At 28.9% G+C, this 27,424-nt stretch overlaps 1 protein-coding gene across 1 annotated transcript in view; it reads right to left on the reverse strand.

Annotated features, from left to right (window-relative positions):
- Positions 1 to 5,801: 5,801 nt before the first annotated feature.
- The window catches only part of LOC136973259 (programmed cell death protein 10-like), a 35,001-nt gene continuing 13,378 nt past the window's right edge, over positions 5,802 to 27,424 (reverse strand). The window contains exons 2-7 of the mRNA XM_067267970.1: positions 21,030 to 21,044; positions 17,362 to 17,527; positions 16,406 to 16,532; positions 13,956 to 14,037; positions 12,378 to 12,460; positions 5,802 to 6,375 (exon numbers count right to left, since the gene is read on the reverse strand). Of these exons, the coding sequence (XP_067124071.1) occupies positions 6,291 to 6,375; positions 12,378 to 12,460; positions 13,956 to 14,037; positions 16,406 to 16,532; positions 17,362 to 17,527; positions 21,030 to 21,044 (558 nt within the window). The 3' untranslated portion in view covers positions 5,802 to 6,290. The remainder of the gene's footprint in view (positions 6,376 to 12,377; positions 12,461 to 13,955; positions 14,038 to 16,405; positions 16,533 to 17,361; positions 17,528 to 21,029; positions 21,045 to 27,424) is intronic.

Below are 27,424 nucleotides of genomic sequence, written 5' to 3' on the forward strand. Positions count from 1 at the left end.
TTGACTCTCCAAGATGCACAATTTTGCAATTTGTTTACAGCGATAGCTTATTTTCGGTTCTTTGTATTGTTTGTTGTATATTATTGTTTATTCATTTATTTATTATTAAAATGATGTTATGTAAGGAACGTACAGCACAGTAGGCTAGTATCGTCAACGGATGTAACTTGAATTTTTCTTCTCTTTAACTTAGAAAGATATTATCCAATTGGTACTTATGGGTTAAGAGGACGCCAGTCGGAAATTGCGATTTTTCCGAATAATGCAAGTTTTTATTTTTCAAATTTTGAACAATTGTTAAATCTATTTTATATTTTTATTTCTTCTTTGAAACCGTGTTTTGTTGATTGTTGGACTATGAACCCAAAGTTGAGTTTTAATTAAACACTTGGCTTTATTTCCATCTTTATTTAGTTGATTTTCTTGATGCAATTGTTAAATCGCAATTATACACGCAATAAAATAATAAAAATAGCCACACTCCACGATTTATAACGATATAACAAAATTTGGTTAATGTTACCTATGGTGCCAAAATGGCCGCCCTTCCGACTGTTCGTGCTCCCGACTGACCTCCCGGAGGGGAGCCGCCGGCAGGCCGCCATGTGTTTAACTATATTTTTAGTAGACGTTTCGTTTATTTTTACTTTGTTCAAGAACTACCGTCAATCAATAACTAGTGACGTTAATCTAACGGAAACGAAACGAACCTAACCGAAGCGCCGCCATTTTGTCACCATAGGTAACTTGCTGTTTTTTCATTTTTACAACTTAAACAGTAATTTTTCTTCTTTTTAGAGTTAAATTTACTAGCCTATTGTTATTTAGATAATTTCATTCAAAAACGCGATTTGATCGCAATTTCCGACTGGCGTCCTCTTAACCCATAAGTACCAGAAAATTTAAGTAAAATATTATTACCAAAACTTATACATGTATACACGTTATTGCCGTCTTTTAGTTAAGAATGTTAAGTGAATTTTAATATTAAATGGTTTACATTAACCTATTAAATAAATACAGTTATTCATCAATTTACATTATATAAATTACTACTTTTTAAAAATGAATAGATTTTGCAATTTAAACGTTAACTATAAGTATATTGTGGATCACCATCATAAAATATTTTGTATAATATATTTTATAATATAACGTTCTTTAAATCATTGTCATCATAAATTTCCCCATGCAATGGGTTTTCCTCATTCCTTCAAGAGACTTAAGTCGATACGACTTCGCCATATTATGTTTGTAAAGGGGGAGAATTTAAAAATCTTTTTTGAGGAGAAGGAGGAAAAAAAATGTAGGCAGAGTGTACTGATGTCTGGAATAAGCAGAGTACACTACATATTAATTTCTATATAAAGCTAACGGAGTATAGAGCGGACAAAAACGAAAATTACTGCATTTCCTTTTTATATAACTGATAACTTACCTTGCTTTCAATGTTCTTTTAATCCTGAATACAGCGACTCGGATTCTTTCCTTGTATTTGTCTTCTTTATCTCAGTCTTAATAAAGAAGCATGTTATTGTTTCGCATACTTCGTATTGTTGAAGAATGAAAACATTGTTAGTGTATTGTTGATTAATTTTTAGAATATTCAAAATATATTTTTAGATTAATTAAATGCTTAATAGTCTTTAATAAACTGGTTTTAAACTTATAAAAAAATAATTTAAAAATATTTTAAACATTAATACAAATGAGAAAAATTATGCAAATATTTTATATTCACTTTAACATTTTCATTTGCATTTCTCTGAATTTCGCTATAAAATCATTTCATTATTATTAAAAGTTTCATTTGATAGTTTGATATTGGACAGCTGCAAGTTTAGGTATAAGCAACTCAAACCTTTGCCTAAGACCTCCGATACACACAAATTATGTACAGTACGCTTATTCTGTCTTGGTTCAGTACTCGAAATCTAGTAAGCCATTGGATAAAATTTTAGATTTTGTGAAATATAAATTGAAAGGTCCATGACATGCGACATTATAAATTTGTACAAAAAGGACATCGATACAAAGTAAAGCCACCTCTAATGGGGATTTTCCAGTATAATTAATATAATTTTGCCTAGAATATATCCTTCTAAAAACGATCACTTAAAATGAACTGAAAGGCTATTCGAGGGATCATTTATATATATATTCAATAATATATATTAAAATATTTTAAAGGGTATGTTTAATATGTCCTTCTGAATAACTAAAAATAGATTCAACGTATATAATTATCTACTCGTAAAGTTACAATTAACATCTTCACCTAAGAAGCACGATCCCTTGGCAACTATTTGATTTATGTATGAATTACACGTATTACTCATACCATATGAGATTAATGCTTTTTTCATTTTTGACTCTCCGCTCTAGGGGCACTAAAATGGTCCTTTTCAGGCCCATTATGGGTCTGCCCACACTGAGGACAGTCCTGTTATATCCGAGACAGGTCGCCAATGAAAAATATGTACGTTGTTTTCTCTCTCCTGGATTTGGTTCTGTCCCCCCTAGAGCTATAGTACTGTTCCGAATTTCGGTTTTTTAAAAAAAATAACCGAAATTCGGTAAATAAAATATTCAGAAAAATAATCAAGTTGTTCCTTTTCCCTTACTACTAATTGTAATCCGAATTATTTTCATTCCTCTTAATTTACGGATTTTTTCGTCTTTCCACCCTATAAACACAGAGTTCGTTTTAATCGTACAAATTGCTGCCGGCCCATAATGGCGAGGGAGGAAGCTTGGTATATCCAGAACTGACTATCCATTAAAATTCTTCGGGTTTTTCGACCCGCCCAGATTCGGGACGTGTGGCCATATATTAAATTAACGCTGATAAAATGGTGAATAGAATTCAAACATCTAATTATCTCTGCGCGCACACGAAATTTTAATGCCGAACACAATATCCAGAATACTCAAAGTAGTCAAATCGGAGAACAGAAATGTTCTTCGGCGACTGTATGAAATATCGGTTTATTATTATAATTATTCAGGTTATCACCTTAGAAGCATTTCTTCGTGAATTGGAAATCAAAATATGATCTTAAAAACTATTTTTCATATTGCAAGGGCTCGTATAGGCCTACGATTTTCCTGGCACTCCAGCACCAAGGAAGTCTGATAATTTTCAATTATACCACGATATAAAATTTAAAATAATAATAAAAGAAGTAAGTGTGCTGAATTATAAAAAAATTTCTCAATATTCCAAAAAATGGATTATTATAGAGTGAAATACTAAGAGTCTGTTCCGAAAGGCTTACCGATCGGTTGGTTGAATGGTAACCACGAATGATGTCATCGGTAGTTGGTTGGTAATTGTCTAATCCCCTTGAAGATTGATGAGTCTGGTAGCAACCGGTAAATCACCGGAAACACAGGTAGTTTTGAATGACGGCTGGTCTGGACGATTGAAGAGGTAAGCATTTCCGATACATACGAGTATGGATCAAAATTAAAACTGTGTGGGGCGTCTTCTGTTAATTACTTTATAAAATTATTATAAAAGGCAAAAGCCTTATTTTGGGATAGGGGTGTTTTAACAAAATTTTCATCTACAGTTTTACTCCTTATACTTGACTGCTCTCAAGATAGAATCAAGGAAGAAATAGAGGAGGTCGTCCATCTCTTATCCTCAAAATGTAATAGCACCAATGCCCCATATTGAAGTACTCCTGCCAATTTCAAAATTTTTGTTCCATGGGTTTTGAGATATAAAGTAAAATACAGACCAACACGCGCACAGAATTTTGTACCTTTTTTGATGTTTTTAGAATCGGAATCTTAAAACGTGGAAAAATGGCAAAAAACCGGAAGGGCCAAAATTTCAGATTCAACACTCCATCTGTTTAACACCCTGAAAAGTGAAAACGATTGAGCATCTGGAATGATAGTAATTCGCATTTAATAAAACAGAAGTAAAAAATATTTATATATAAGCATTTACAATCTTGTTTTCTATATTTTGTTTTCAACATCAGCAATTACGTAGTTTCTTCGAATGTAATTTATTACACAAAGTATAATGTTGTGATCTGTTATGTTGGCTTGAAGATATATCATTTGAAATAATATATCTTCAAGCAATATTTTCATTAGACAAATGGTTTATGCTCATCTTGATATATAAAGACAACAGATAAATGGAGATTAGTAACAGTAACTTGCACCTGAGACTTTTTGTACTGTCACCAATTTACATACTATTGTTTAATTCTCCATGATTTCCTGCCCGTGTAGATGTACTTTCGATGTAATAAGGGTTAGTTCTTTATTTTTTTAATGGTGTCAAACAAATGTTGTGCAATTTTGAAGCTATTCCGGCAAGGAAAGCATCAATGTGAAATTGTTTGTCTGCTTGGTGTTCCAAAAATGACAGTCTCAGATGCAGTTCGGCGATTCAAGGAGCTTGGCCACAATGGTGACCGTCCCGGACGTGGAAGAAAGTGCACTGTCAACACGTCTAGGAACCGCAAGATCATCACAAAGCGAGTTGACTGACATGCGAAGGTCTCCATGAGAAAAATTGCTCGTGAGATCAGAATCAATCGCGAATTGGTGCGTTTAATGGCGAAAAAGGAACTTGTACTCAAGCCCTACAAGTTCCAAAAGGTTCAGCTCCTCACCGATGAAAACAAGTGCGTGAGACTCCAAAGATCCCGTTGACTCAAGCGTCGGGCCGCAGGTCGACAATGGGAGTGCATTCTCTTCACAGACGAGAAGCTTTTCTCCGTACAACCATAAAAACGACAGGAACTGGTCCGCGGGGACTCCTGGATGCTCAGCCGTCATCGAACATCACAAAATCCAATGTCAGTCATGGTTTGGGGCGGAATTTGTGCGAGCAGCAAGACACCCCTTGTTTTCGTCGATCAAGGGGCCAAAATCAATCAAGATGTGTACCACCATGACATTCTCGAGGCTGTGGTACTTCTGTGGGCTCAGCAGCATTTTGGCAGTGCGAAATGGACGTTTCAGCAGGACTCGGCGCCGACACACAGAGCGAAGAAGACTCAGGAGTGTGCAAGGCTCATTTTCCCGATTTCATCTTGTCTGCGGAATGGCCACCATACTCACCGAATCTGAACCCAATGGACTACAGTGTGTGGTCCATTTTGGAGGCCAGGGCCTGTTCTAAGCGCCATGAAAGTTTGGAGTCGCTGAAGCAATCCTTGCGCTGGGAGTGAGACAAACTGTCTCCAGAAAAGCGCGGCCCATGCTGAGAATTTCAAAACGCGTTTGGGGCTCTGCATCAAAGCAAAAGTAGGCCACTTTAAAACTGGCTGAATATCCGATTAATACGTAAAGTATTGTCACTGTTATATGCTGTTGTTTTGCTAATTTTCATTTCTTTAATAAATTTATGATTCAACAATATTTTCATTAGACAAATGGTTTATGCTCATCTTGATATATAAAGACAACAGATAAATGGAGATTAGTAACAGTAACTTCACGAGACATTTTGTGAACAGATAACAGCTGTCAAAATTTACAGGCTTAAATACAGATTAATTCTTCTTAATTCGTTTTCTACTTTTTATAAAATTTATATAATCTAGATAAGTAAATTTAATCTGCAACAAGTCTGAAAATGACAGCAAGAAAACTACTCATTTTGCAAAAAAACTTTTATATATAAAATTATTTTGATTACCTATATATTATTTTCTTGTATACAATCCTCTCCCCAGCTTGTATTATACATTTGTAATCAGATTTTTAAAAATTAAAATCAAGATTTCATGAAAAGAAAATAATAGTTTAAAAAAATTCAAACAATAAAATAAAAAATTTTAAATATTTATTTTTGTTTATATAGACCATTGAATTATATTCAAGGTTTCAATATTCATACATAAGTATTAGGATTTATATTTATCACATATGTTTTCATTCATTCACCTTTCAAAACATTCAGTATTCTCTGTACATAACCAAATGTTAATAATTAATCTACAAAGAATAAAATTCCTTATATTTCATCTATCTACACACAGAATTTTATATATTCCTTAATTAGATTTTATAAAACAAAATATTTGGAATGTTAAAAATAAATGATCAAAATTGAATTGTCCCTCTTAGTTTACAGATAAAATAAAAAGGGATTATGGTAATTCTATATACATCATTTACATACTGCATGAATCAAAGGGTTCTTTTTCTCTCTTTTTTTAATGCTATATCACAGTAACTTTCATCTTTGTATGAATTTTTGTTCAGTGGATTCTGATGCATGCTGTTAATGAACTTTGGAAGGAAATCTTTAATCCTTAATCACATTTACTCTTCACTGTTAGCATTATAAGATTAGTTTGATGAATCAAATAAATGGCACTTACAAATACACTTTGAGCTCTGAAAAAAAAGAAATCATTTCTTTATTATTATTTCTATAAAATATATTATTATTCTTTAAATTACAAAATATAAATTTAAAAATTTTGTAAGAAATTAGTGATGATTCATTTGAATAATCTGAAAACTCAAATAATCATTCAAATGTGTAAAATCCCTTCGTTGAATTAAATTTTTGCAATTTCTCAGATATTCAATGCTAAAATGATATATGTTTCAGGCTTAGTGTGAAAAATAAAAATTCTCAAACTATTTTGAAAATACCATATTAATAAAGTAATATATTTAAACTCGATTAAAAACAAATTATTAAGTATCACTATAATATATAAAGTATTAAACAGTCTTAGTAAAAGTGTTTTTGTTTTGAATAAGTATGCTTAAAACCTAAAACTTACATACTCATCATGGAAACAAATGGAGAGACAACCTAAATAATTCATGTTATAAAAATCATTCAGTTTTTACATTTAATACAACACTAGTAGGCAGTGTGCTATTTCCCAACATGGGCAAATGGACAAAAATATCTTTTTGGTAATTGTTTTTCTTTACTTTAATCTTAAAACCAAAATGGATGAGTAAATCATTTGAGATACTTAAATTATTCAACTATTAAAATTATTTAATTATTTTTTATTCAAATGAACCTATCACTATTTAAAATACTAATTTAATATTTGATCACCAATTCTGCAAGATTATTTTTATTCATTTTACTTTTTTATTGTTTGTTTGTCAATGAATTTTACTGTACATATTAACAAGAATTGCAGCATGTGGAAGACTTGATAAATCTAGATTTAATAGCAGAACTGCTATTAAATCTAGATTAACATACATTCAGAATCTTATGAATTATTAAAGAAAAACATTCTAACTATTAAGTTTTTTCAAAACATGCACAAATTTATGATAACTAAATCAGAAATTAAGTAATTCTATTTAAAACTAATTGACTACGAAACCTAATGAAAGTGTGAGATAATATGGTAGTATTTGAAACATGAAACATATCAATCATATGAAACCTTTAACACGTTGACTGCCATCTACGAGATGACTCGTAGTTAAAAAAGCTGGCATATGAGTAAAGTAGAAACAATTACTTAATTTCAATAAGATTTACTTTATAGTAGAATTAAAGTACAATGATGCCTTGATTTACGAGTTCAATTTGTTCCGTGATGGCGCTCGTAACTTAAATTACTCATATGTTAGATCAATTTTCCCAATTGAAATGAATTGAAGTGCCATTAATCTGTTCCAGACCCCCAAAACACCACAATTTTTTTGTTACATGTTTTTAAATAAGAAAAATGTATGTACAGTACTTATGAATATTGTATAAAAATACAATAGAATGTACTGCAATAAACTGGTTTAATTAAGTACTGTATAATGTACAGCATTTACCTTGGAGATCAGACGACTTGGAGATGCTGATGAGGTGGAAGAGAAAAGCCAAACTGAATAACTGAAACTTATTTGCTGATTTTTGCCCTTTTTGCCATGCTTTCCTCATGTTCATCCGTGGGTTTTCGATAAAAATCTGACCAATAAGGTCTGTTTCCGAAACGTGTTAGACAAGTGTCATTAAATAGCACTGTCATCTGCCCAGTTGAAAACATTTTCTAGGTGTTTCTTTTCAATAAAGTCTAAAAGTTTCTACCACATTCTCTTTATTTCACTTGTAGAAATAAGTTTCTCCACATTACCTATTTCCTGTAAAACCTTTGTGTGCTGCTGTGTCTGTAGCTCCTTTAGCTCCTCTGTTGTCACTTCCTCTGAGTGCTCCTCAATGGGTTCATTGATGTCACCTTCATTCATGTCCAGGCCCATGGACTTGCCGAGGGATACAATCTACTCCACTACTTCTGCTTCAGGTTAGAGTCTTTCAAAGTCTGTTTCAGACACAACCTCGGGCCACAGCTTCTTCCACATAGAGGTCAAGGTAACATCCTGCCAAGTCATATCATGATGTTATAGTGGTTCTTCCAGAACTCTTGAAGGGCAAGGTTTGTGCTCTCCGTCACCTCAACGCAGCAGAAGAACAGGTGCTTGATGAAGAGTTTCTTAAAATTAAAAATCACCTGTGGTCCATGGGCTGCAGGATAGCATGGTGTTGGATGGAAGGTAGAGAACCTTTATAAACTTAAACTCTTTGAGGTTAGGTGGGGGAGCAGGTGCATTGTCCAGGACAAGGTGGTTTTGCAGGGGTAGGTTATTTTCCTGGAGATATTTCTTAATGTCAGGACCAAGAACCAAATTCGCCCACTCCACAAAGAACTACCTGGTGACCCATGCCCTCAGATTTGCCCTCCAGATAAGATTCTGAAAGAAAAACTTTAGGTTATGTGACTTAAAAGGTCCTGGGGTTTTCTAAATGATAAACAAACAGCAGCTTAATCTTGAGGTCACCACTCACATTGCCACACAGTGAGAGGTTTAGCCCATCCTTCACGGGCTTGTGGAATAGCAGCCTCTTCTCCTCTGCATTATGTAAATCCACCTTGGTGTCTCTTGACAGAAGAGTTTTATCTTGTCACAGTTGACTTGCTGGGGATGTATTCTTTGGCTGCTATAATTCCGGCAAAAGTTTTGAGGTAATTTTCAGCTGCCACACCATGCCTGACAACAGAGTGAATGCAGGTCCTGTTTAAAATTCTTGAACCAGCTACGACTGGCTTTAAACAGCTTGACTAATGCTCCAATTGTCAAAGTGCCTGGGATCTACTGCAGCAAATCAGCATAAATAGCTTGCAGATTGTAGCCTACATCAGCAGCCATCATCCTGTGAGTTGCTTCTCCATATTTTCATAGAGATAGATGTGCTGTTTAGAAATTATTTTAACACCTTTAGCCGATGTTATAGCCTTTATCAACTCCTCCTGCTTCAATATGATGCAGATTGTAGAAGTGCTATGCTCGTACTACTTCACCAAGTTGACCACACACACACACACACACACCTTGGTCATGTTTTTTGAAAATTTCTTTAATGCACATTATTTGCTTCTTCTCAGCACTGTCCTTCACACTCACTTTCTTCGGACTCATGGTTGGAAAAACAAAGTTTTGCATATGTTGCAGCATTTGCTGCATAAATTAAGAAAGAAAAAATGGAAAACTTCAGAAATGAGGCAGTGGCATCACACACAACATGAAAGTGAACTAATGCCTATGTCACTCGATCATGTGTTTTTCTATAAGCTAGCCCGTCAGCCATTGAAAGAGTAACGAAAATGATGTATGGTTGAAAATTAAAAAATTTTCACAACACTGTGAAGTGCTGCTTTGTTCAAACAATTCTGTAGTAAAAAGTGCACTTTGTAGGGGCTTTGCTTTTCCAAAAAATGGTTATAACCAGTAAGTTTGTCATTACAGTACTGTACTTTCATCTTAACATGACTTGCACACTGTATAGTACTTGCAAGTGATAGTTACTCTATTGTCTTTATTCCATTTTTTTTCAAGATAAATATTAGAAGAGCTTTCTAGGGATTTTTAGGAAAAATAATCCAGAAAATTATTCTGAACAACTGAAATAAGCAAAAACATCTTCAATTATGTATCAAAACAATGATTTTTACTAAAAATCTCTGTTTCCTCATATCAAATTCACAATGTCTATCAATGACAGAGCTAAGCCTAATAATACACTGGATAACAAATATACATATGAATACGGATGAATAAACAGTAATACTGTATATGTTTTATTGAATATAAAAATAAATGTACTGTATATAAAAAGCTGAAAAACATTTAAAAAATCATATACAGTAGTAACTATAATATAGTAAGACCCTGTTTAATGCTGCTTTGATTAACACTGATTCAATATAACACGATCTGCTCGAAGCATAAAAAAACACTCAAAATTTACGCTGATTCAAATTAGTGTGGCATTTCATTGATTCGTATATAATACAATTATTCCCAAACATGAACCAATTGGCAAAAGGTGACAATTCATTGTAATGCCGTACTTTCCTTAAATCTATGTTTGTTTCGTGCAATTTTGGAAAAAATATAACATCATGGATGCCATAGGAAATATCGACTTTGCTTGGCAAGAATTAACTGATAAATGCATAAACGGAGTGTGGAAGAAGTTATGGCTGGAAGTATCCAAGAATTCTCAATGAGAAGAGCCTATCGCTGTATCGTTAGATTGACCAAATTGTCAACCTAATCGATACAGCAGGTCTAGGAGATAGTGTAGACGAGCAAGATATTGGGAAGTTACTGCAGGTTTCTGGCAATGATAACCTTCAAGAACTGGCAGAACAAGAAATTTGTGTAGAACTGGAAAATTGTGACTCTGAAAACAAAGAATCCCAAAGAATTTCTCTACAGATTTCCTTAGTAAAAGTTTGGTAACGATAACTGAAATTATTGATCAAATTGTAATGAATGATCCAGATTTTGAAAGGAGTGCAAAAGTGAAACGAGGCATTTCAGATGCAATCTTCTGCTACCGACATTTGCTTAAGGAAAGAAAAAAGCAACAAATGAAACTACACGACTTTATTGCAAAAAACAAGAATTTCAGAAAAGCCAGAACCTTCGTCATAAAAAATGATCTTTACATTTCTGTGTGTATATGTTTGTGTTATTTAACATATATTATTATGCAAATTAATATAAAAATAACTTAAAATTATAGTAAAATCAGTTTATTTTTGGGTGCATGTTTCCCTTTCCCTATTTACTCCATGTTAAAATGACCTCGTTTAGCACTTTGTCATCTAGGAACGCTCCCCCGTGTTAAGCAGGGTCTTACTGTATAATACTGTACAGTACTTTAAAAATATAAAAGCTTTGTAAGTTTTGAATAAAGTTGTGCTATGTGTTTCTTTATCTTCAGTTCATTTAAATTACTTGCCCAATTTGGCAGTAGGCAACAATTTTAACTTGATAATTATTGCTTATTCGTTTAAAAATCCATTGATAGGAAAGCACTGTAATTTCACTGTTTTCGTGCAGGCACAGAAGTGTCTTGCACACTTCTCTCCTTTGTCACTAGTGTAGCGTTGCATCAAACATTGGTACACCACACACCTTATGGCAGTTTTCTATCCTCTTTCTTACTCATGGTTTGCTGTGGTGTTCTCTGTTACAACTCGTGGTGGGGTATCTGAAGCTGGTTCGTAATCCGAATTTTAGCTCTCAATTTGAAGCAAAAAATTGGCTGAGAGACTGCTCATATCTCAAAAAACTTGTTAGTTGGAACTTGTAAGTCAACACTGCATTATGGTAGGAATAACATAATTCTCATACATTTTAAAATAAACAGGAAAAATTCTTTAAAACAATTTGTCAAATGGGTGCCTGCAAACAAAATGTGAAAGAAATCCATCTTTTAAAGTAATTTTACTGGTAATGTAGCTAAAAATCAAATATTAATTTTATTGCATATTTAAAAAGGAGGAAAAAATATTTCTTAAAAAACAGATGACTTACATATAATGATTTTGAATATCTCATCTGCTATCACTTAAAAATTATCTAAATGTACAATTTTACATTTTCAACTGATAAATCAAAAGAAATACCGTATTTTACGGACTATAAGACGCTACAGACTATAAGACGCACCTAAATTTTGGAGGCAATTTTTCGAAGAAAAAAGTGCATCTTATAGTCTGTAAAATACGGTAATTAATATCATCATATTAAATAAGTATACATAAATAATATGTAAAATTTCACTTTATTTTGAATATTTGAAACTATTTCTTTTTAATGAGCTTAGTTATATTGTTTTTATTTAATTCAACTTTGTTCATTTTAGATTAAGTTTTTTTTTGGGAAATATTTAACATTGGAAGCTTATGAATTAAAAAATAAAACCTTGAATACTATAAATACTATAAAAATATCTTTTTACTACTAAACCTAAAATTATTTTGATTCTTTAGTGAATATTTGACACACAATGAATTATTTAATATTTTGCATTTTGAATTACTAGTTCAAAATATAAAGATACTTACTGTCCCTCTCTAAAAAAATCTTTTAATGTGTTACTGAAACGCTTAGAATACTTCACAAATTCTCTTTTTCGTTGCTCTAATGCCTACAAATAATTTTTTATTCATTAGTATTTTAAAAAATATGCTTAAAATTTATATATATGATACACACTAGATACAAATCAAACAACTAAAAATAGAAACTTGAATTACTGAATACAATTATTTTTATTCCTTTTACTTTAAATATATTTTGAGTAAAAATTAATAATTAAAATAAAATTTAATTTACAGTACAACATACAAAAAAAAAAAGAATTTCTATATTTGTTTGTTCACATAACTATAAATGCAGTAATAAAATGAACAAACAATAACATTATAAATATAGTAAAGCTATAAAATTTGTAAGCTTTACAATTCACAAAGAAAAAAAACAAAGGTGTCTTTTTCAGAAACACATGGAGTTTCATAGTATTTGAATATGAATTTAAGTATGTACTATACTTCTTCATACCTCTAAGCTGGTAAGCCATGACAGCACCATGATTTTATAAACAAGACATAGTCTTGTCAATTAGTTGAAAAAGATTTAATGTGCAATTATAACACTAAATTTAAAGACAATTCCAGTAAAAGACAAAGTAATGATATCTAAGATTTTTGGCATCAGGTAAGTAAAGGTTAGATACATTTTCTTAATTTAATTGTAATGTTTTACTGGAGATTTGTACAATAGTCTTCAGTACATGTTTTGCATAGGTCCACCAGTGCAAAGCAGATAAAACCACCAAACACTGGTAGCTGATTATGGGTTTGCAACTTACCAACAGACTGGCCAAGTGGAATTTACAAAGTTTTTTTTCACATGTCTAACACCTAAACAGAAGCCAGTTTCCCATAAAAACTCCTTGCGGGCATCTCCCTTGGAAGAGTGCCCATGTGTTGTATTGCCTTATTCAATCAACCACATCCAATCAATCACTCCACACTTTTCAATTCATAATGTCTGAGAAAACTTGCAACTATATAAAGTGGATTCAAACTGAGAACATTCAGACATGTCCATTTGAAAATTGGATACTCTCCATACAATGAGAGAGTAGCTCAGAGCCCTCTCAGAACATTATCCACTACTCACATTACTCTTAAAAGTGACTTGAGATTTCTTCAGATGAACAGAAAGAAGGCTTTAGAATATTCAGAGATTCAGGCATTTGAGATTCATACTACTTCTAAAAAGGAGTGGTTTTAATCACTTTAATGTAATACTTGACTTTGCTAATTTATTAAAGTTAAAAGTTATTCTTTGTTATTGTAATTAGTTTTGGTGTTATTTTGGTTACAATTTTGTTTTGTATAAAGTGTCTTTGTCAAAATATATACCAATACTACATGTAATTAAACTTTGCATTTATTACTGTTATCACATTATTACTAATTTCTTTAATAATATCAATATATAGAAAAGCATTATATAAAAAAGAATAATAAATATATTTTGAAAAAAACTAATAAAAATGAGAATATTTTTGAAATGAATTCTTTTGACTAACAACATTTAAATAAAATTTTAAAAATTAATTTCATTATTCCAACCTGTTTTCCAGTAGGAGAGGGAATATATCCAGAAACTTCATTTACAGCATCCAAAAGTTTTTTAATTGCACTTGCTATTTCTCTGTAAAATAATTATATACATCTGAGTAATATATATAATTTTCAAATATTTTCTTAATATATTTTTTTTTTTTTTTTTTTTTTTTTTTTAACTATGAAACACAATATAGTGCTTTGACAATCACTTGGCTTTCTTCTCCCTTTTATTTAGTCAACTAAATAAAAGGGAGAAGAAAGCCAACTAAATAGTCAACTAAATAAAAGGGAGAAGAAAGCCAAGTGATCGTCAAAGCACTATATTGTGTTTCGTAGTTAACAAGAATCAAGCACGACACGGTTTCAAGTCATTAATCTTATTTTATATTTTATTTAAATTATAAAATTAAGTGTAATACAGTACTTTTGAGTTTATAAGCATCAATTCAATTAATTCCATTTCAATTTCAAAATGCAACAAGAGCTAAATTTTTCTATTTTAGTAATACCCGAAACAAGAAATATCAATGTCAAAATCTACAAGATAGTAATAAGATTTTTTTTAAAAATAGCACTAATACATATTTTACAATACACAATAAAAACTTTTATTAAGCAGATACAATATACATAAAACAAAGAAAAAAAGAAAAAGTGAAATTTTCTCTATTTTATGTATACATTAATATTAATCTGAAAATCTCAACACATTCCTTGCACTCCAGCAAACATATTTATCAAGAACACAAAAGTTTTTTTGCATGTTTCATAAGCCTGTGTCAGGTTTCACATTCTAGCTTCAATTTGATAACATTTGAAATTGGAATGTTACTTGGTAAGTGATGTTATTTAATTTTTAAGAAATACAACATCCTATATTTCTCATGCATTTGTAATTAAAAATACACTTAAAAAAAAACATAGTATTATATATACTATGTTTTTACATAGTATTATATATACATGTGTATATACTACATTAATGTTTAAAATAGATTCCAAAACAAAAATTAAACCTATTTAAATCTAATAACTTTCTATAAATAAAGAATCTTTAAGGGGCTTATCATGTTTTGATGTCTATTTAAAAATTATTTGTTAATCTCAATACTTCTTTTTCTTATATACCAAAGCAAAAGTTAAAGAAATTTTTCTTTCTAACATTTAGAAGAAGAAAAAAACTTATTTATTTATTCACAAAAATTATATGTACAGAATAGTCCATTTTAATCAATGCACTGAAATAACTTGACATACTGCACTTTGTATATACTGTAAGCATTAAAAGAGGCAGTTTCCATCAGATTTGTCATACACATGTACAGTATAATGTATGATCTTGTAACACACTTCTATAGAATAAAGGATAGAGATCTCAAGAGACTGAATAATTTCAAGTACAGTTATGTCTTATATGTAGAGGTTAAAAAATAGAAATGTTTTCAAATAAATATTTTCCTGGGTGAGTGGGGAAGCTGTTGTTTGTGATATAAACAGATTATCAGAACACCAGATAATTTTCAGTGTCCCAAGCAATCCGTTAAAATGAGATTCTATTGTAATAGTTTCCCAATGGTTCTCTCTCTCTCTCATTTTTCTTATTTTTTTCAAAAAATAAAATACAAAATTCTATTTTATATCATCATTTTATAATTATGGTATTATGATGAATTTGTGAAATTAGTATACACTACACATTTAACATATATATATATATATATATATATCCCAGATGCAGCATATGTATATTTTAAAAAATTAAAATTTATTTGTCTGTCTTTTGGCTTTCTTTGATTATATGTAACATAATTAATCCAAACTTTCACTAATCTAAACAATTGTATAGAATAATTATTAGTACAAATTGGAAGGAGGGTACTATATATTAGGTCAAAATAAGTTTTGGAAAATATTGAAGTTTAATGCTTTATAATGTTTTCTAAATGTATAATAAATTTAATTAGACATCACAGCACTGTTTATTTCTTAAAATGTTAATTTTAGTTTTTCAGATATAAAATAAATAAATACTTCTCTACAATTGAAAATGAACAGAAGCAATGAGTTTTATAAATTTTCTACCTATTTGCAATATGAACATAATTCACTTTGACATTCTTTTGAAAAATATGAAAATGTTCCAGTACAACCATCCAGTACAAAGCCTATCATTTAGTAGATTGACAGATTATTTTCGAGAACATAATGATAAATTGTAATTTATCAAGTTACTGTCATTAAAAGTCATCTTTGTGCTATTAATTATAAATTGAATTTACACACTTTTTTAATCAAACACAAAATTTCAATAATCAAATATAACTATTTTAACTTCCATAGAAAAAGAAATATATATATATTATTTTCTTAGTCAAACTTTGAACTCTGAATTATAATTAAATCCATAAAACTAAAGCCATTAAAATCTCTAACACACAGACTAACACACTAACTTGATTGTTTCCAAAAATGTTTTACGATCATTAATTTCATCTGGAATACGACTCAAAATTTTCTTTAAGGACGAAGACTTCCTGTTCAATTCTTGAAAACTATCCTCGGGACGACTACATTTGTATTCTGAAGTGAGAAAAATTTGAAGCAATAAAAAATATCATATGTAATATGTTATGATATAAAAAATATCATATGTAATATGTAAATGTTAAAAATATATCAAACTAAGTTTGATATATTTTTAACAGTAAATAATTAAAGTTTTTAAAACTTATTGCTTAAAAACGGAAAAAATTCTAAACAATGAATTTTATTTTGTTTATTATCAGTGTATTATTATCTCTTAAAATCATTGAACAAAATGAGATACAGATCAATTAGTTAGTCTAACAACCAAAAATTCTTGCCTCACTATCTTCTACTTGATGAAATGCATTTCGAATGTCATATTCTTTATTAACATCCTTCTCCAGTTTCATTTGTAGTATTTTTTTATTTCTTTGTATTGATCCAATTTCTTCTGTCAAGATCATCTTTGGATAATGTTTGCCAGTAATCTTCTTGAATATCACCATCTTCTACAATCATCATTCTCTTCTCTCTCTCTACTTCTTTCTTAACATATTCATCCCAGATATATATTTCATCAAGTAAAAGATAGTGAGACAAGAATTTTTGGTCTTTAGACTAACTAATTGATCTGTGTACTTCATTTTGTTTAAAGATTTTAAAGAATTCCTCTGATTTTTAAGAGATTTTAATAAAATTATATTTAATAAAAAATCAGTGCAAGTCATGAAGAATGAACTTCATTACCTTTACGATATAACAAACATTACTTTTAATGTAAAAATCATTTTTATTCATAATCATGTATTATTATAAACTAAAATAATTAAATTATCGATGCAAAAATTTTCAATTAGCCTAGCTAAAAAAATGCATTTCTTACCGTTTGTGTCTGGAATTGATCCTTGTAACTTTAATAAACTTTCTGCCATATTTACTGATAACTCTGCTCTTCTTACTAATCCCATGACAAGATCATATACAAATCCTGTATGTGCTGCTTCAACTTTAGAAATAGCCAATTTTAGCTGTTGTGCAGCAGTGACATCCTAATAATTTTTCATACATTCAATTTACACTTTTGTGCACTTTCAGCTAATAAACAAAAATTTAAAATTATTGTGCCATATTGCTTTCTACCAGTTTTGGTTTCAGTAACATCAAAATCATTCATAAAAGTTAATTTTTGTTATCAGTTTTCTGTTCAATCTAGTTTTAACATTTTAAATAATGTATGCTTTGTCATATATTCATTGTAAAAAGTAAAACTTTCCTATCTTAATGTTTCTTTTTAGCTTTCTGAAAATAAAATGTTCATTAGATGTTTTCATTAAATTGTGTTACTGGATTTTAAAGGTTCTTGATGGTTTGTGAAATAAAACTCCCTTTCTAACATATAACTCTATTGCTCAACTTTCAAACTTTTATACATATTTTTAGGAATGCATTAAGTCTGAAAGGCAGGGACTTTACTTTATTGCAGTGAAAATCATAAAGTCTTTAAAACCTAAGTGCTTTTGAACCATGGTGGATGATCTTCAGAGCACGAATGTCAAAAATTAACCATTAGATATTTTAATATATATATATATATATATATATATATTTTTTTTTACATTTCTTGAGAAGACATTTTTTCCCACATTCTAAATGAACCCATTTCATTTCATTACACAGAAGAAGCATTTACTTTTTATTTGTATGTCTTAGAATTAATAATTAATGTTTTGTTTCTTGTTTTTTCAAAACTAAGGCTTGAATATTTAGATATAAAAGCACTTGGATTTTAAAGATTAAAAGTTTCATTTCAACAAAGCATAGTTTTCTTATAAGTTTGAGTTCTGATTGAAGTTGAGATACTTGCATTATTTCAAACAGAACGATGCCACGTACTAGAGAAACTACAAATATAGCAAAATGAAATATAATACTAAATATAAAAATTTAATAAATTTTATGCAATTTACATTTATTTTCAAGAAGGAACACTCATACATTGGCAAGTGCCCCAATGTGTCTTCGGGTTGCTTTTTTCTTAATCCCTGAGGGAGCTGTGAGGTTTCATTTTATTTTTAAATTAGTTACTCATTTTTATCACAGAAAACTTTTTACTGATGATGAAATTAAAATAATAATATTTATTATTGATTGAAAATTTGTTCTAGTGAGTGGTGATTGTTCAGTCAGGTACAGAGGTGTATTTGATTAACATGATAGCATCAGCATTAATTAACTGCATTAATCAAGGAATACCCATATATATATATATATATACGTATCTTCTTGCATAATGTACTAAGATGCCCTTTTTATAGCTTGTGCTCCCCCTTTTTTATAATCTGCAGGTGCTGCTGTTTTCAAATCATTGCAATTTTAAAAATATATCTTTAGTAGTATCATGAAACATTACTATACAGATTCTAAAGTTGTTTATTTCTATTGTTAAATTTTATTTATATAATTAGTCCATGATTTATATTTTCATGTAAGTCTAAACATTTGCAATTTGTATAAAATTTTTAATGGTCATGTAGTCATTAACTGAAAATTTTTCTCAAACAAAACATTATAAGGATGAAATGCAATTTACCAATGTTTTTCTCTCTTTTAATAATTATAATTTTATTTTTACACATACAGCAAATCTTCACTTAATGTTGTTTCATTATAATATTGCTGAGTACTTATGTAATAATTTACAGTTATTTATGTTGAGTTTTGTTTATAAACAATAAAATTGATTTCATCAAGGGGAATTAAATGCTGGAAGTTGCAAACATAATAGAAAACATAACTGTTGTTTATATAATTTAACCTATAGTAAAATTGGTTTTGTTATACATTGTTTCACTTAATGTGTTTATGTATTTATAATTGTAAATAATACACACAATTATATTTTAACATTTTTTAAAACATCATTTTATATACTCATATATATATATATATATATATATGTAAAACTGGCTGAAAAATTAGAAAATTATTTTAAAGTTCAATAATTTTTAAAAATAAAGGCAAGTTAACTTGATAATAAAAGATGTATTAACCTAATTTCAAAACAAAGTTAATAAAAACATAAAAATTAATCAGTTCAAAATTATTGTTATTATTTATTGAATATAAACCAGTATTAAATGACAAAACCACCACATATTTAATACATTGCCAATTTGAAAAACTTGTCTCTGATATTTATCAGCAGTCAAAATTAACCAATGAAAAGTAAATAAACAAGGACATAAGAACAAAAAAAAAATCAAAATTTTTAAAATTTGTTTTTAAATTAGCATTTGCTTATAGGTAAATTTTAAATAATTTAGTATTTAAAAGAAAAACATCTCAAGCTTGTTTCAATATTTCTGAGAAAATAATGGATAGCTTAATTCTACTTTGCATGTCAGCATTCAAAGAATATTGGTAAGCGTCCGAAACTTGGCACCACGATAAATAATACACATGACTGCTAATTAAGGAAGCCAGAAACTTTTTATTAATGAACGTTTGATATGCTACGAGTCATCTTCAGCATTTAAACATTGGAAAATGGAATACAGTTAACTGCATGTGCAGTTAACTGTGATTCAAAAATGTTCTAATTCTTTGGTATTCCATTTTCCAATGTTTTAGTGCTGAAGATGACTCATAGCAAGTCAAATGTTTCATTAATAAAAAGATTTTGGTTTCCTTAATTAGCCAATCATGTGTATTATTTATTGGTAAACATTTTTAAGTATATTTTAATAAGAGCTGAAAGATTTGTTAATTAAAATATGATTATATTTAGAAAAACCTTACAATTAAAGATTTAACAATACAATTTTTGGATTATTAAATGTCATATATGGATTGAAATAAATATTGATTAAAAAAATTAAAAAATCTTACTAAATTTTCTATGGTAGCTGTATTATATGTTGATCTAGTAATAGTCTCTTTAATCCGAAAAATTGACGGTTTTAGAACATTTTTATGGGAAGCCTGTACGTATGTACGTATGTATAATTGATTGTTTTAAAGACTTTTGAAATTTATATTAAAAATAGGCTAGAACGTTAATTAGATGTTATACTTTTGTAATTATTTGTGTAGTATTGCTGTAGTGCACTGTTGCAATGGAAAAAACCGTAATTTTTAAGGCAATGTGAACAGAACCGAAAGTACTGTATAGGTGTAAAAGGAGTGTATGAAGAATTTAAGGTATTAGAAAAACAGCTTTTTAAAGCGTTTCTTGTTTTTTGTTCTCGCATTAGTTTTGTTACTTATACAAATTTTGTTTTATAGCACTGAAGAGGGGTCAGAGAAAATAATACTGATCCAAAATGCATTTGTAAAAAGGCAATTAAAAAATCTATATGAGGATTAAAAAACTATTATATATAACTATATTATATGTAAGCATTATTGTAGTCCTTGTAGCACAAAACAAAATAATTAATAAAACAATAAAAGTTAACTTTTTTGAGAAAATTTCTTAATTATGTATCAAATAACCAAATCTTTAATACTTACTTTAGAAATAGCCAATTTTAGCTGTTGTGCAGCAGTGACATCTTTTCTTTCTAACTAAAATAGCAATAAAAATTTATATTTAAAAATATAAAAAAAATAATATATATTTAAAAATAAAGTTTTTATTAAATGTTTCTTTATCAAATAATGCATACAATTATTTTATATATGAAATTTCTTAAATATTTATTACTTTAATCGTCATCTTCAAATAATTATAGTGAATAATTTAATTTATGGAATTTCAATGTTATAAAAATTATCTCAATTGAAAAGGCTAACAAGTTTTTTTTTTAACTAACAACATACATTTATTTTAAATTAATAATTTCTATTTATTATTTCTATTCATTCTTAAGTTACAGAAATATTAATCTGAATATAAATCAGTAAAATTCAAATCTTAACTTCATGCTAAAAAAAACTTATTTTGAAAACAAAAAGATAAATTTTAGAGTTATATTTAATAAAACAATAATTTTATTTTAAACTTCATAAGAAATGATAACTAGGTCATCAAGAAATGGCTTATAAAGAATTTTCAAAGGATGAGAGTAATTTACTTGACCCAGTTTTACTAATCATTTAGTAGTGATATAAATGGAGAATGGGTCATCCTTATTTAACACTGGCAATGCGCTTAGTGATATTTTTTGCTTTAGCAAAGATTACCATCAAACAAAACTAGGAGGATATACATTTCTTGAGGAAAAAAGTCAGTACGAGGCACAATACAACCTTTCCTTTAAACTTTTCATGTTTCATTTGCAAATTTTATACTGACACGTCCTCAAAACATCTGACATTTAATTTTGAATAAATTTTATATTTATATTCAGTTAAAATGTTTCAACTAAGATACAGGATTTCTGAAAATAAAAATTTTATATAATTTTTAATTGTTTAGATTAATACAAATTCACCAAAGTATGATCTTAATAAATAAAAAAAGTTGTAACTGAAAGAAATATACACTAATAGTGATTAAATGTAGCAAAACCTCTATTTACACATTATAATTTAAACTATTCCTACATCATCATTATAATATATTTATGTTAATAAATAGAATGGTCTAGACAACATTAATATATAAAAATTAGAAGAAACAATACATAAATCCTTTTCACAAACCTCATGATATATATATACACATCATCACCTTGACATTTTTTTTGATGTCTCTTGCATATTGAGGTAGATGAGAGCCTCTAATAAAAGGTCAAATTCACTGAAAAGACATTTGTGTTCCTGAAGTATATGAAAAGAATGTGAAGACATTGTCTCTTCTTTTTTATATTTTTATATAAAATATTTATATTATTTAACATACCATAATGTAAATGTTATAATCATCATTTCTAATGACAATTTTGTTTAATAATACTGAAGTTTCAATCTGAAATTACTATTATTGAAAACAAAACAAATTTATTGCTGTTTTTTTGAAACAGCAGTAAATTTATGAATCAAAAATAAATTCTATTTTTTATGTCATCATTTATAGATCAAAATTATAACAAATCTAAATTTAAAACAATATCTGAAAATAGAACCATTGAAACAAATTATTTTCATATACTTTTATTAACATTTATTGCTTGTGGAAAGCTTAGAATTGAGAAAATCGCTACAGAAAATTATATGAAATATAGTATTTCAATTATATGAAATATAGTATTATCCTTGAAATTATTAATAAATATAATTTCAATGCAAAAAAAGTGTGCAGTTTTTTCTATTTTATTCTATATTATATTTTCATTAATCTCAATAATTTCTTTTTTATATATATAAAAGTAACTTTGTGTCTTTTGAACTTATTCAAAAATATCTTTTTTTTAGTTTTCCTTTTCTACTTTTTCCTGTTTCTTTCCATTGATATAAGATTGTCAAGTAGATAGAGAAATTGCACTTGAACTCTTTCTTTAGTTGCATACATCACATCATACATTACTCCTACAAGGTTTTATTTCAATTGAACAAAATCATTTGTTCTATTCAAAGCTTAATATATTCTGAGAAATTTTAGAATAATGAATTTTAAAAATTGAGATTTAACATTGCTTAATTGTATTTTTGTAACAAAAATATCCTTGCTAGAAAGAAAAATTTGATGATGAAAATAAGCACCATGAAGTGATTTTTCATGTAAATGAATTATCTAATATAATCTGGATGTCATTTTAAACTAATATTACAGGATAGTATTATATTTTAGAAAGATTTATTTTTAAAATTTAAAAAGTTCAAATTATTGACTAAGAATTATGAAATCTAATATTCAATATACTTTCTATTAAATTTTATAGTTAACTAGTAGTATCATAATCCTAGACTTTTTTAAATAATCAATAATTTCTTAAGTTATCATCTCAAAATGAAATTTCAGCTTCTTATTTTTTATTCATTTTTCTTTTATTAAAATCAAGTTTATTTCTAATCATATGTTTTGATAAATTTTCAAAGCAATAGGGTTAAAAATTTGATATGACAAGCAAACTAATTTTGCTTCTTACATATAATTCACCTATACACACCGGGTTAATACTATTCCAATCTCCCGAAAAACCTTGTAACCGGTGCAGTCCAAGTTGTTACGCAAACGTTTTCGGACCCTCACTAGGTCCTTCTTCAAGCGAAATTTTCTTTTTCAAATTTCGCTTGAAGAAGGACCTAGTGAGGGTCCGAAAACATTTGCGTAACAACTTGGACTGCACCGGTTACAAGGTTTTTCGGGAGATTGGATTTGCTTCTTACTTTAAATACAAAATTTGGTTGCTGATATGAACTCCATTTAGAATGCAGTTCATATCAGAAATGTTAGAACTTAGTTATTGCCATATTTTAGTTGTCATATATGTATATTATCACTATGAATTAAATATATAACTGGCAGTAATGTTTTTCTAAAAAAACATTACTTCTAGTATCCACATATGGTAAGTAAAATCATATTTTCTTAAATTTAGCTATAGTTATATCTTAGGAAACATGTAACTATAGTTAAAAGAAATGTTTAATACTACTAATTATTTACTTTTTCTTTATACATGTGTGCATTTGCATTTATATGCTAACATTTATAGTATTTTCCAAACTTTTTGTATATCTCTGACTACACTTTCTTTCCGTGTATTGTTTGGATTTAGTGTCAGGTGCTAAATGGTGTACTTTAGTAACCATATTTTCACCATTTCCTTTCAAAATATTATCATTAGTGCTTCTCCATATCTCATTTCTTGAGAAGAATTGAAAATGGCTTCCAACAAAAGGTGGAGCCCCCACCCCATTTGCTTCTTACATCAGTTCCAATTGGCCTAAAGCATGTGTTATGGCAAACAGAGTGGCCCAGTTTGTTTCAATCATTTTTTATTGTGCCAATCATCAGACTTCTTGTCTAAACATAGAATTTTTTTATTGAGCAACCATCATCACTACTATTTACTAATTATCAATACTTTTATACTGGCTCTGATTGAAAAAGAGCCTTTGTTATTGCTAATAGCAAGTGAAAAAAGTTTATCATTTAGTCACTCTTCAATCACTAAAAAGTATTGTTAGATCAGATTTCCACTTGTGATCCACAGTACAATAATTCAGGCAGATGATTATAAAGACTGAAGAAGATTCAATACTGTAATTAATATTAAACACTTCACAAAGATGCTAAATGGATAAGAAGCATTTCTCTGTTTTATAATACACAATCCAAGGCAACAGTGATATAAGCTGCTAATATAAATAACACAACTTTATTACCATTTAAGAGAAAATTGAGCCCAAATTTAAGCTAAAACTCTCTTAACATATGTCTAATAAATTAAATATCCTTTCACTGAAACACAAAAGACATTTAATAATAAATTTTTAACTCTGACTGCAAAAACGATACTTAAAAAAACTTTCTTTTAAGTATAAAAAGGAACTACTAAATATTATTATTCATTACTTTTATTTTTTAATATTCTTATAGGATTAACCACAGATAATTCTCATATAACATAGTGCTTAGGTTCCTATAGAATCTTGTATAGCATTAAATGTTATACCAGACTAAGGACAAAAAAAAAAAAAAAAAAAAAAAAAAGACTAACTTCAAAAGTATATCATTTTATTTTTATAACTATTGAAAATTTAATTTTTATTAAGAATAATTTTTGTTTTGTCCAATTGGTATAGTTCTAACAAACTTTTTTGGCTTGATTTACAGGCCACCTTCAGGTTAGAAGCCATTTTAATTATGAGTTATGCTGAAACTAATACTAAACCAATTGGACAAAACAAAAGTGCATTAACTACACCTGAAATTACTGAACTGGCTAGAATTTTAAAAAACAAGTCAGGCAAGGAAGCAGAACAACCAAAACCTGACTGCAAATATGTAACAGTTGAATTTAACTCATTTGCTTAACAATGTTTATTCTAGCATAGCAAAAGGTATACAAATAGATACAGCATTTAAAAGAAACCCAACAATATTCAGTTTATTAACCAATGGAAAAGATCAAATAAACAAGAAAAGAGCCTCTGATGTGCCACCATACCTCTGGAAGATTCTAGATTCAGCAGATGGCTAACTTATATAGGCTCAACTAACAGATCGATTGAGGCCGGAATAAAATAACAAATATGACACTCTTAAAAGAAATTATAACACTGTCTTAGCCCAATATGCAAGCAAGCCCGGGGTGTCCCCATGTTGAGAAGATGCAAAATTAGTAAGAAAAATATTTGATGTGAAAAAATAAAGAATAAGTGAAACCATCAACATATATAAAGTAGCAAGTCAAGGGCTTTGCATTAACAACAGGAAAGCCTCAGCATATTGCAAACTTGGCAAGTGTTTTTATATAAATGTACTTAAATCAATTAATAATTTTTTTATTAATCGCCTTCATATGCTTAATATTTATTATAGGTTCTTTTATATTTTCAATAAATAATTTTATTTACATTTATAAATCTCAAGTTATAACATATGAAATTTAAATAACCTCAAAGGAACTTTGAATTGTTCCATTTTGGAACACAGCATAACTCCTACTTAGAATGGCTTCTAACCTGAAGAAGGCCTGTAAATCAAGCCAAAAACATTTGTTAGAACTATAAAGAAGTGCTGGAAACATGAAAAGATGTGTTTTTTATATATAATTGAGAATTTTCTCTCTAAAGGTTCGACTTCTGTACTGGTGTGAGCAAATAATTCACATTCAACGTTTTAAAAACCAGTAAAAAAAATTTGAAAACAAACGTTTTCGACCGTTAACTCGGTCTTCATCAGGTTCTAACTATTGAGATTCAAAACTGTTCCAGAACGTATTCCTGTTTTGAATCTCAATAGTTAGAACCTGATGAAGACCGAGTTAACGGTCGAAAACGTTTGTTTTCAAATTTTTATTACTGGTTTTTAAAAGGTTGAATGCGAATTATATGAATGTTTTCTCTATTGCAGAATATTTTTACTTTTCTGAACTTTCTTCTGCAGAATCTAAACTCATGTACAATATCTTCTCTTTTTAAAAAAATTAAAGAGCTGAATTTGTTTGCTTTTGCTTGATAGTTATTTGTAAATTTCATAATGTGGTGCTAAATACAGTGGAATCTCACTTAACGAGTACCTCACATAATGAGTGACGAGAAGAGGGGAAATCCTGGATTGTGTGCATCAGTCTGTATTTAGCACTCATTCCACTAGCATCTTAGTGTCGCTTATAATCATACATTTTTCCAAACTTGTGTTCACTCGTATTACGTATAAATATCAACAACCGTAGCCTGTTATAAAATAAACATGCCAAACGATATGCCAAATTCTTGTGCTATGTAAAGGCTATAATTAAATATTAGAAATTAATTAATTTGACTAGAGGTAGGCAGTTACGCTTCCATCTCATATTAAATTTAATGACCAAGTCCAAATTAAATTTTATAAATGTCTAAATTAAAAATTAATTATTTATAATTATAAAATTTAGTATGAGATGGCAGCATAACTGCCTATGTCTAGTCAAATTAATTCTATTTAATTATAGCCTTTACATAGCCCAAGAATTTGGCATATCATTTGGCATGTTTATCAGACATATTAGCTGTGATTTCTTTTTGTTTTCTGCAAATCAAATTGGCATTTCAGGTCGGATTAATCTGCACTAGAAGAAAAGATGAAGATAATTCACACTCCTTAACAATGTGTATTGTATAATTTTCTTTGAATAAACGTTATACACAAAATACTTGACTATTTCTTTGGCATGGAACACATTATCAAATTATACATTAATTTATATGGGAAAAATTGTTTCACTTAACGAGTGTTTCGCATTATAAATAAGATTCTGGAACAAATTGTGCTCATTAAGCGAGGTTCCACTGCATTTTTGAAACTCTTTGAAACATTATTCTTATTATTATTATTTTTATTTTTTTGAATG

The sequence above is a fragment of the Centruroides vittatus genome, unplaced genomic scaffold (assembly GCF_030686945.1).
Source record: "Centruroides vittatus isolate TY-2023 unplaced genomic scaffold, ASM3068694v2 contig_3125, whole genome shotgun sequence".
Classification (NCBI taxonomy): Eukaryota; Metazoa; Arthropoda; class Arachnida; order Scorpiones; family Buthidae; genus Centruroides; species Centruroides vittatus.